The 12063-nt window shown below is 42.9% G+C and overlaps 1 protein-coding gene across 4 annotated transcripts in view; it reads right to left on the bottom strand.

Annotated features, from left to right (window-relative positions):
- Window positions 1-12063, bottom strand: part of SLC24A2 (solute carrier family 24 member 2) — a 252875-nt gene that overhangs the window by 62474 nt on the left and 178338 nt on the right. For 2 of the 4 annotated variants that reach the window (XM_067041427.1, XM_059071138.2), the window contains one exon: window positions 10581-10631. The exons of the other annotated variants lie outside the window; for them this stretch is intronic. In XM_067041427.1, the coding sequence (XP_066897528.1) occupies window positions 10581-10631 (51 nt within the window). The remainder of the gene's footprint in view (window positions 1-10580; window positions 10632-12063) is intronic. 4 annotated transcript variants of the gene reach the window in all.

Here is a 12063-nt window from a genome sequence, read left to right as displayed (position 1 = left end):
CATATACACAGATACAAATGGCTCACACACAAACATCCTCAAAGGGGTTTGTCTGATCTCAGCTTTGGAGCTCTAAGCCGGGGAGGGGCTGCCGGATATAAGGCTTGAACATTTTCCCCCTGCTCCCATCCCTTGCACCCTGTGGATATCTAAGAGATAAACGAATAAAGAATCACTTTACCCAGGCATGCTTCAGATCCAAGATTTGCCAGCATCCAGCCCCAATGCCACCTAAGGGGTGGAAAAGAGGTCCTCGGAATCAGTTTGTCAAAGCCTGTATCTTGGGTATGTCTCTCGCAAACGGGCTGTGACATTGGTGTATTCATTTGGGCAGAGTTTTGATTTGTTCACAGCACTTGGCAAATAGTAGGTGCTCAATAAATGTGTTGAACAGTTACTCTGACTTGTATATAAAAAACAGAACGTAACAAAACAGTTCTTCCTTATGATGAGCCTATATATTACCCAGTTATTTATCTTGGCATAAAGGGAAAGATTTTATTCTGTAGCAGCCACTGTTTCATGTACACCCAACCTCTCCTGTCACTTGGATTTCATGTGTCTGCAAATTGTCAGTTAACTTGGATTCTTATGTTCTATTTTTTCTGAATCCTCAACTTTACATGGTAAGCTGGTGCCTGTAAATCTCATTTGAAATGTGGGTTTGCAACAGAAGTGCCGGCACCTGCCCTGGGTTCTTAACTAAATGGGACTGAAGGATTAGTGGCCCATGACTAAAATGAGATACTTCAGTTCATTTCAGATCTAATCAAAAGAGAAACTTACCCTGCTTAATTGAACATGCCAACCTCCTGGTATAACAGATTCCCACTTTTTTTTTTTTAAAAGAGAAAGTTTCACGGGGGCGGGAAATTATATTATTAATTTATAATAACAGTATTCAAGTTTGACTGATGAAGGCGAACTTAACATTTTCAGTTCTGAAGATGTCAAAAATAGACACAAAAAAAGCATCCATGGTTTGCTTTCTGCTGCCACTTAACACCTTCTACATATGCAATGTGGCAAAGTCTGCCTTTACTTGCCAAGTCCAATCTTTCTGCTTTTACTGCTGACAGTTTAGATCATGAAAATAAGATGCAATGAAGTTTGAAGAGCTGGATGTATTCTAACGAGAAGACTTCCTTGGTCCTGGTTTTCAGGAAGACCGTGGATATACCCACACAGCTGGTTTGGTCTTTCTGACAGATCTGATACAGGTTACTAGCTGATTAGTTTGGTTATGCACACACACTAGGCTGCTGTCTTCCTAAGATCCAGCCCCAGGGAGAGACTTGTAAGAATACATCTCTAAAAAAGTAATGTGGTTAATAACTGATGAGTTAAATCTGTTGTTTTTAGAGAAGGCACAGCCTTAACAGAGTATCTGTTCAGGTGCCCAGAAAAATTGTGTGGTTATGGAAAGTTGGACGGAATGAGTTAAACCATAAACCTGGAATGAATGCAACATAACACGGTGCTGGAAATGGTGTCTGTGCACAACAGAGGGTGCCCTCGTTGGTAACCGGAAGGGAGAAAGTTAACCTGCAGTGTACTTCTCGGAGTTTCTATAGGGATATCAATGGTCTTGAGGCAAGAAGGCACATGCTGCGGTGGAAATTGGATATTCTGTGTGGGAGGAATTGACTCGTGATTGCATTTAGAAAGGACAAGGACTTCCATCAGAACTGCACCCTGGCTTTCAATCAACTTTGGTAAAATGTCAGGTTTAGCAATGAGTAAATTAGAAGATAGTTACATTATGAAGGCTTATCCACTTTGGAATGAAGTCAGTGTGAATCTCTGTTCAAAGGTCTTATTTAAATTTGCTGTTTAAGGCTTGCTCCTTCACTGTTACTAGGAATGTATATTGGTGCAATGCCTTTGGAGGGCAATTTGGTACTATCATTTGAAGTCTGAAATGTGTATGTCTTCTGATCTGTCATTTCTATTTCCAGACACTTATTTTATATCTTTATTTATATCTTCTATTCAGTAGAGTTTATTATATGGGCAAAGAAGATGCTCATGTAGCATTGTAATAACTAAGTGAACAAAAATTGAAATATCCTAAATCTTCATCAACAGGGGACTGATCAAACCCACCAGGGAAGAGCCAGGCAGTGGAATACTATGCACCTCCTAAAAAGGAATGAGGAAAGTTAAAAAGTGCTAATATGGAAATATCTTCAAGACATATTAATCAACAAAAGCCAGGTATAGATCAGTACATAGAAGAAAAGAGAATATGTCAAAAAACTGATAAAAGTGGTTAACTCTAAGGAATGAATGGAATCTGGGGTAAAAGGGACCATTTTTATTGTCTTTCCTTATGTGATGTTTGCTTTTTACCTCTGCACGTGTAATGTTCTTATAATAAAAAAGAATAGTTAAAATTAATTTGCAATTTAAAATTTCTACTGTGGTAAAAGTTTAGAGTTGTAACTAAGAATATAGGATTTTTTTTTTGTGGTACACGGGCCTCTCACTGCTGTGGCCTCTCCTGTTGCGGAGCGCAGGCTCTGGACGCGCAGGCTCAGCGGCCATGGCTCACGGGCCTAGCCGCTCCGTGGCATGTGGGATCTTCCTGGACTGGGGCACAAACCCGTGTCCCCTGCATCAGCAGGCAGACCCTCAACCACTGCGCCACCAGGGAAGCCCAAGAATACAGGATATTTTGGGGGGTGGGTTGTTGTTCTTTTAAGGGTCTATTCCACAGGAACTATCTAACGGACTATTTGCTGTATTTAACCACATTAATAAAGAGTTTGGCTGTGAAATGAATCAACTAACACACAAGCCTTTTATTCCAGATGCTATGACCCAGGAACATACCTACCACAATCTTGGTGGCAGCTTAATCAAAAGGCAAGATCAAGTTAATCTTAAAGGTAGACTGCAAACCAAAAATGTCTACCATCACACTTAATAAAGGCACCAGGACAGAATCTTGGACATGGGACTGGAAGGGGCATCAAGGTGCCCATTATCTGAACATCCTTCTGATGGAGGCTTCTTTGGCTTCTCCAGAGATGGGAGACTCACTCCTGTCTGAGACAGGCCATCCCATCTTTGGCCATGTCTGTAAGAAAGGTCCTCCTGTGCTGGACTGAACTCTCTCTCCCTGAATTAAGGAAGGCTGATCTCCTTCCGCAACCTTCCCCACTCCAAGCTGGACTCAGGGGGATTCCCCAGAGCTCCTCTCTCCTGGAAAGATAGACCCCACTTTATCACTGCAAACTGCAACCAATCGCAAGAAAGAGGCTCTAGGAAGAACTTTGAAAACATTGTTAGATTGCTCCCATCCCATGCTACATCCTTGTTCACTTCAGCACCATCCATCACCATTGAGAGGCTTATCACCAAGTGGCTCTGAAAATCCCTGGACTGACTCAACCTCCCAGCCCTGCCATCGGTAAACATCTTATGTCTTAACCTCTTCTATGAACCTTGTCTTTTTGTTCCAACTGAAACATAGCTGTTTCCTGATGGCCCTATTTCTCCTGTGGCCTTTGAAAGTGACACTACTTGTCTCTCCAAGTGCCCACATTCCATTCCTCCTACCTTACCACTTATAGCTCATTTCTCTGTCCTTCTTTGAAGCCCAGGCCAATAAACTCTACCACCTATACCCCGAACGACTTCCAAGTCATCCTGCCCTCTTTCCTGAATATATGAGAACCCAGTTCACTCTTTTTCTCTCCATTACTCGTGTTACCATGGTAACTCTATGTGGGTGAGCCCTGCAACACTTGGTTCCTCACCGCCCTCACCTACTCGCTTCCAGCTGCCCTTTCCTCCAGCTCACCTCATCCATCCACTCCTGCAGTTAGACCTTAGACTTTGTCACTAGCAATAACTGCACCACTTCCAAGCTCCTGACTGGAAACATCTCACGTTCTGTCTATAACTCTTTTATCTTTCTACTACAAGAATTCTTTGATCTCATTGGTCAATTCATTGATGCCATCACTTTTTTATGCCCCTCCTTTAGAACAAGTTCTTCCCTTGGCTTCTGGGATGCCATTCTCTCCTGGTCCTCTGCCCAACACAGTCCCCTTTGCTGGGTCGTCTCCCTTCTTCCCAGACCCTACACTTTAGAGTCCCCAGGGCTCAGCCCTTGGCCTCCTCTTTCCTATTGATTGGCTAGGTATTCTTATCCAGTTCTGTAGCTTCAAATGATACCTATATTTTACGACTTTCAAATCTACATCTATAACCCTGACTTCTCTCCCAAGCTCCAGACTCCATTTCCACTTTCTCCACATCTCCATTTGGATGTTCCATAGGCATCTCTAACTTAGCATGAGCTCTCAATCTTCCTCACAGAACTTGCTCTGGTCTCAGTCCTCCCCATCAACATACAGTTATATGAAAGAGATATTTCTCTGTTGTGGAGAGATTGCAAGTTGCCTATCAATATCTATTCCTTTTTCATTTCCTAATGACATAACATCTGAATTATTGGGGCTAGCAAATCACCCAGCTTAACATACTACATTTCCAAGCTTCCTTGAACTATGTGTAGGCATGTAACTGAGTTCTGGACAGATTTTACTGGGAGGGTCTAAAAGGAAGCCTCCTTAAAAAGAAGACAAAACAGCTAGGGAAAATAATTTTGGCCCTTCCTCCTTCCTGGAATACAGATGCGATGGCTGGAGCTGTAGTGGCAGCCATCTTGGACCATGAGGTGCCCTTGAGGTTGAAAGTCATATATTAGGATGGTGAAGAAGGATGGAAGGAGTTGGGGTCTAGGATTACTGTGAAGCTTCCATATCAGCCATGTACAGCCTGCCTCTGGACCTCTTTTACTTGAGAGAGAAATATACTTCCATCTGATTTAAACCACTGTTAATCTGGATTTTCTGCTATATAGAGATGAAACTATCCTGCTTGATATATCAGGGTATACAACACAGTCTCATCCACTCAAAGCCAGGATTAAAATATAATGTGAAGGCCACAGATAGCACCAAGGACCTGTTTTAGGACTACATTTTCAGAGGATACCTCTTGGGCAATGGAAACTACTGTTGAATAGTATTCCAAAATTCAATTTCTCTTTGAGAAAGAACTGGAATATTTCATTGCAGTTAAGAACATCAAATGACTGGCTAGACTATGTAACCTTAGGGTGCTTCTGTTTCTTTGAAATAATGTGGGTTTTCAAAATTCAGCCACATGACTAATTGAGGAAACCATGATTCACAGAAGACATTATTAGTTTCTCAGCTTGGTAAAGAGGTTGCCAATAGGTTGCCATGAAACTAGCCTTAATCTCATTACAGAAAAGATCATTATATTATTTTTGCCTTTGATATTACAACCAACTTTTCTATCTTCTTTTTTCGTTACACAAATGAACAAAGATTGACTTTTTAAATAGTGGAGAAATTATTTTTCTAGCAATGGCTTCTGTTAAATGGCAACGAGTTTAGGACAATACATTGCATCTTTGCAAAGTATCCTTAGTCAGGATTTCTGTTTACCTACCTACCTACATGTCTCTGTGAATGTTTATCTCCAAAGAGCAGAAATGATTAGTTGTGTATACTGCCACTGGTGGAAAGGCATCTCTCCTTTGAATGTCTCTGTTCCATCACACGAGTTTGTTTTCTTTTGAACTAACTTTCTACATTTTCATTTAAAGTAACTTTAGTAAGGAAGCCAAGTTCAGTTTATTGAGGATGTTCCGGAGTAATAATGGTATGAAATTTGGTTGTCTGCAGATGAGAAATAAACTATGGGTTATTTATTTATTTTTTAACTGAAGTATAGTTGATTTACAATGTTGTGTTAGTTTCAGGTGTACAGCAAAGTGATTCAGTTATACATGTACATGTGAATAGGTACGTGTATATATATTCTTTTTCAGATTCTTTTCCATTATAGGTTATTACAAGATATTGAATGCAGTTCCCTGTGCTATACAGTAGGTCCTTGTTGTTTATCTATTTTATATATAGTAGTGTTAAACTATGGGTTATGGACATTAAGTAAAAATCGGAGATTGCTCTTCCAAGAATATTCAGCATCACCCCATAAGGAGATAAAGGGATGGATGCCCATGTAGGGGGATCTGAGGTCACCAAAAGACTACCCATAGAGTCATTTGTTTGTATCCTTGGAAACATCTTGCTACAGAGGGAAATAGAGTCTTTGGGAGGAGTGAAGCTCACGAATCTATCAAGTCTAGGAACATGACTCATACAGAGGCAGGTGCTCAGCTATTATCAAGTGAACACACTAGAATCAGGTGGCTGGTGGGAGAGTCACCACCTTGGCAAGCAGGGATGAGGCAGTGGAGACACGGCCCCTTCTGAGAAGCCTGCCCTCATTTCCATTGGGCTCCCCTGGCACCTCGGGTCTGCCCAGAACGCTATTCATCTCTCTGCCTATGTCTCCCACTAGAGCGTGAATTCTTCAGGAGAAGCACTATCTTTCACCTCCACAGGCCCTGCACCCAGTCTAGTGCCTGGTCCATACTGAGTGTTGCTGAAAGAATACGTTAGGGAATGAATGAGTGAGTGGATAAAATTCTGATTGGCTCGGGGTGGGAGAGGAAGTTGGGTGTGGCCCAGGGAGCTGTTCCCGTTTATGTTCTGGGCACCTGAAGATAAGGGAGGGAGGGAAAGGGTTCCGAGGGGAGGGGCAAATTTTACAAAAAAATGTTATGCTTTTGTCCAGTGTCTGAAAGTAAACAGATTGTTCTATTAAAATAACATTTTAATGGTAAAGTGTTCCAGTAGGGGGGCCATGTTTCAGTCAATAGCTCACTGTCATTTTTAGTCTGTGGTTCAACCTTTCCCATGGTCTGGTATCCATCAAGCCTTTCTTCCCACTCCTACACTGTAGCCAATCTGAACTGTCCAGTTCCTCATTCCACCTTGTGGAGCAACCACAGTGGAGCTGAGAGGACAGGGTGTGGCATGCCACAGTCCTGAGTTCAGGTCCCTCATCTCAACTTACTACCTACGAGTCCCAGAGCCAATTACTTTTCTTCTCTGTGATTTCATTTCCTCATCTAATACAACACTTCTTTGGGCTTTGGTTTTCTCATCTTCAGTAAAATCTACCTATGTGATCATCACAAGGATTAAATGACACAGAATATATAAAAAGCCCACAGCACTGCACCTGGAAGGTGGGAGGCACCCAGTAAGGGTTGGTGTGGCCCCTCTTTTCATCCTTCTCTCAGCCTGGTGGCGTGAAACTTACCACTCCTCCTTTCCCAATTTACCCCGTATTTACTGATCTTTTAGGGTGCAGGTCAAAGATCACCTTCTCCACAAAACCTCTCTCCATCCCGCCCCCCGCTGAAAGCAATCTTTCCTTCCCCCGTAGTCTGTCATCTTTTTCTGAGCACCTATGGTACTTACCACTCTCTTCCCGGTGGCTCAGTGACTGCTGTGCTTTATTTCTCCCACATCTATAAGTTCCATGGGGCAAACTGCCCACCTTTTAATCTTGTGTTTCAACAAAGCACCTAGCAGAATAACTTGCATATCGTAGGTGCTTAAAATAATAAACTGAATCTGTGCTGGACAATTCTCTATATTGAGGAAATCGTCACACCATTTCTCTTAGGATAGGGGGTGGCATATATAATTCATCTTTCCATTTAATCCACTTTAGGGAATAAAAATAAAACAGGCCTCGTTGCAAGTAGCTGATGTCACACAACATCCAGAGCACTCTCTGGAAACAGTTACAAATAATGACTAGTCACGTGGGCAATTACAATAAAGCCCTGTCAAGGGCTAGTCACATTTCTAAAATTGTGAAAAGAAATGCTCAAATGGAGGGGGATATTTCCTGAAGGCTATACTAGTTCCCTATTGCCCATAACATCTTCACCTTTATTATACCTCCTTAAACTGTACAACATGGAAGTGATATATATCACAGTTATTGTTATTATTTTCAATGAGAGGGGAGAGGCCCTTAAGAATTTGAAGAAGTCATGCATGGTGGTTGCCAGGTCTGAGGTTACTGAGCGTCTTTTAAGTTGAATCCCAGAATTGGGTTTAAGCCAGGCCTGGCTTGTCATAGAGGCAGCTGCCAAAGGGTATAATCTGAGGGGGCTTGTAGGGAGACCTCCTGTTCCAAAGTATCCTTTCCATGAGTGCCTGAGAGGGATTGCTATGTGTTTAGAAAACTTTTGAATCTTTCAGAGGTTCCTCTTCTAGGTGAAGGATAACGCCTTAACCAGCATTTCTAAAAGAGTTCCACAAGAGGCTCCATGGAAGAATGGGTCCTCTGACCAAAAAGTCTGGGAGATACTGCAAACTCCATCCCTCTATATGATATACTATTATATGCTGCAGTGCACGGGTACATATTGAAGGCTCTGACAAGTCACATGGTAAAGAAATCTATTTAACTTAACTCAGAAGCTCTCCTGCTTATTTAACTATGAAATCAAGCTTGCTTTCTTCTTTTCCCCCAATTGTTGCAAAATTCCTAGTGACATGACTTGGAAGTAGTATTTCATAGAACATGCTTTTCAAGTGCTCCCTTAGCTGTTATTAGCTATCACTGTAACAGGGAGGAATTTTCAGCTAAGCATGGGGCACAAAGGGATATGCATGAAGGAATGGGGCAGTCAAGAGAAGGATAAGAAACGTTAAAGGTGACCACGAGGGCCCCCAAAGACAATTTCACAATCTTGCGAAGATTTCACAATCTTGCTAAGCTGGTCAGCCTTCTCATTCCAGATATTATTTTGGCTTTGTTTCCCTGCTTAGAAAGCCCAGCTGTTCGATATCAAGTGGTAGCATCAGCTCAGAAGTAGCATTTCTGCATCTTCACATAATCTTGGTTTGTCTGGCGTGGGAAGGAAGAGGAATGGAGCACTCGGATGGCCACATTTGCTCAAATAGATGTGGAAAGAGGATGGAAGGGAACAGTAAGGGAGAAAAGGGACAACTGAGGCAACAGAGAGCCAGAAGCTGCTCTGGCCACAGGAAGCTAAGGGCAGAAGGCAGAGGACAGGATGGAGGAAGGAGAGAAAAGTGAGGGGTCATCACTGCTCAGGTAGAAGGTAACAAACCTACCAGCTGCCCAAGCCATGAGGCCGAGGCTGAGGGCTGTGAGACTCCTGAATCGAATTATAAAGTCAGTGAGGCCCAAACCTTTGGCTTCCCAAGCCAATCACCAAGACAAATCAAAGTGGTTTGAAGACATGAACTGAAAATAACAGCCGGGACAGGAGCCTTCCTTTAAAGTACAGATTGCTCTTTCTATCCCTGCGGTGTTGGGATACTGATTCTCATAGGTAGCTTTCTGCTTTTGCGGCTCTCACTGCCCAAGGGTCTGCATTTCCACAGGTTGTTGGGAGGGCCCTGGGCTACAAGAGGGCCCAGTCTGAGATCCTAACTGTGGCCTGCTGCTTTAGAAAACATCACAGTGGTTAACTGAAAGCACAGAGATAGCAGCAGAGAAGGGCCGGGGTACAGTGCAGAAGCCAGCGTGGGGAGAGGCTGGAAAGGGCTTGCTCTTACCGAGGGCTGTCGGATGTCTTGCTTCCTGCAAAGCAACTAGGAGATCTTTGGCAAGCTAAGGTAACTCAGAAATACTAGAAGCTGAAAATAAGATATACAACACTTTTGGGAGTTTCTCTCATGTTGAAGGATAAAACTAACTGATTCCCCTTCTAGGGTGCCTTTTGATTTCTTGTCAATATCAGTGTAAAAATCACGGGAAAACTCCAAATGTTTTCGTAACTTACAAATATTATTTATTAGTCAAAAGGCGGAGGTATGTGTGGGAGATAGGGCAAGAGAACAACTCCCTTTACAAGAATGCAAACATTCTCAAATTGCTGTTCCGTGGTGCACTTATTTCAGAAAAGTCATTCTGACTGGGGCAAGGCCGTGCTCTGGGACAGAGCCTGGAATTCATCAGTAGATACACTGAAAAAGAAGTTTCTGCCAGACTTCACTTATTCAGGGGGAAATGGTTAAAATGATACGTCCAATCTCACGGAGTGTGAATCCCAATATATACAATCCCACTGGCTGGAATGGTGGCCCTGGCCTCTCTCGGGTGAGTTAACAGGGACTGTGACAGCTAAGGACATGAGCCTATGCGGCCCTCTGCATCAGAAACAGGTCTCCAACTGGTTTAGGGCCTAGTGGTTCCTTTAGATCGCTCATTCCTTTGCATAAATCAGAAGATTACCAGAACCTCCCCACCTCTGAAATTGGGGCATATTAAAAGAAGAGTGTTGGTTGGTTGTGTTTCTATATGTTGTGAGCGCGTGGAGGAAATAATGATGACCCAGTGGGTTGGGCTTGTGCTTATGTTGCTGACACCATTTCTCTGACTGTGTTACACAACTGAGATGGTTTGGATCGTTTGAATGGAATAACATGATTGCTCATGGTATTGCACGTCTCCAATTCCAAACCAACACAATGGCAAAAACTAGACGAAAATGTGGAAAGAATAATAAATCACACAATGTCACTGAGGTCATGCAAAGAGAGGGAAAAAAAAGATTAAAAAAAAATGGGCAAGCCACAGACACCATAAATGAAAAAAAAAGCCAATGCATACAATTCTAAAATCATTCTTACCTTCTTCAGTCATTGTGTCATAATATTTTAGTTTTCCATATGATCCAAGTTCTACAACATCACAGTAAAAGACACAAAGATAAGGAACGAGCTGTAATGCAAGAACTTTGTTTTTACACATTCTCAATTAATCAGATTCAGAGTTACACTGTCAAATTCTGCAATCGTAACTATATAGAGATGTGCAAACATGGGCCATGTGGCGGATGGCTTTCACAACCCACTTTCAGAAATCACTTAAAATATATTATTCCACAGGGGGTAGGACTTGCCCTGCATTCCAGAATAGGACACAGTTATTTTAACACCTGATGAAACAAATACTTGGCAAAGATATCTTCACACCAGGTCCAGCCTAGGTCTATAATTTTTAGAGGTGACATTCCAAGAGAAAGGGCTGGACAAGGACAATGCCCAGACCCACTGAGGCTTGTAGACACCAGGATTCCCTGCCGTGGAACAGGAGTCCCAGGAGTTCATTTCACAGCTTTTCTCCAATAGAACTACTTCCTAGAGATTAGTAAGGAAGGCTACCTGGGAAAATCCCAAATAAAAAACCAGGTTCTAAACTTCCCTTTCATTTCTTTTTTTTTTTTTTTTTGTGCGGTACACCGGCCTCTCACTGTTGTGGCCTCTCCCGTTGCAGAGCACAGGCTCCGGACGCGCAGGCTCAGTGGCCATGGCTCACGGGCCCAGCCGCTCCGCGGCATGTGGGATCTTCCCAGACCGGGGCACGAACCCGTGTCCCCTACATCGGCAGGTGGATTCTCAACCACTGCGCCACCAGGGAAGCCCCCCTTTCATTTCTAATCTTGTATTTTAGACAGAAATCACTGAATACCATGGTTGCAGCATGCTTTGGTGTGTGTTGTGGTGGGGGGGAAGGGTGGGGGATGGGAAAGACGTGGAAAGCTTTGGTAGGAAGGGGGAGGCATATTCCCAGGGAAGGGCACATGGCCCAGACAGGTAACAGAGCAGCCACAACTGCCAGCTCAGGGCATTATCTGCTGCTGTGTAGACTGCAGGGGCCAGGAGGCAATCTCCTGGGTGCAGCTCACCAAAGGACTCGGCTGTAATGGAAACCACGGGCGGAAAGCAAGCTCTTCTGAGTCAGTTGGTGGAAGTGGCAGCTTGGGTGGAGGGACGGAGGAGGTGGGGACGCACCATTTCTGTTTTCTTACTTCAGTTCTAAAATAGAAACTTTCATTCTTGTTCATCTGAAAATTCCAGATTTTTTGAAGCATCACTGTGAGAAGGTTAGAAATATTTTCCCTGGTCATAACAACACTCTCCCAATAAAACTTCAAGAAATTAATGACACTCAAGAGATATTCCTGTGATTCTGTAGAATGCTTCCATGGCTCATTAACTTGGTCAACTGCTAAAAATTCACATGTGAATAAACTAATAACTGATGGGTTTTGTGTACAAAAGGCTTTAGCTTAAAACACAATAATAAATATTCTTCTGCTTATATTATACA

The sequence above is a fragment of the Kogia breviceps genome, chromosome 8 (genome assembly GCF_026419965.1).
Source record: "Kogia breviceps isolate mKogBre1 chromosome 8, mKogBre1 haplotype 1, whole genome shotgun sequence".
NCBI classification, from domain to species: Eukaryota; Metazoa; Chordata; class Mammalia; order Artiodactyla; family Physeteridae; genus Kogia; species Kogia breviceps.
The sequence above is the reverse complement of the archived record's forward strand: the minus strand, read 5'-3'. Positions and strand labels throughout refer to the sequence as shown.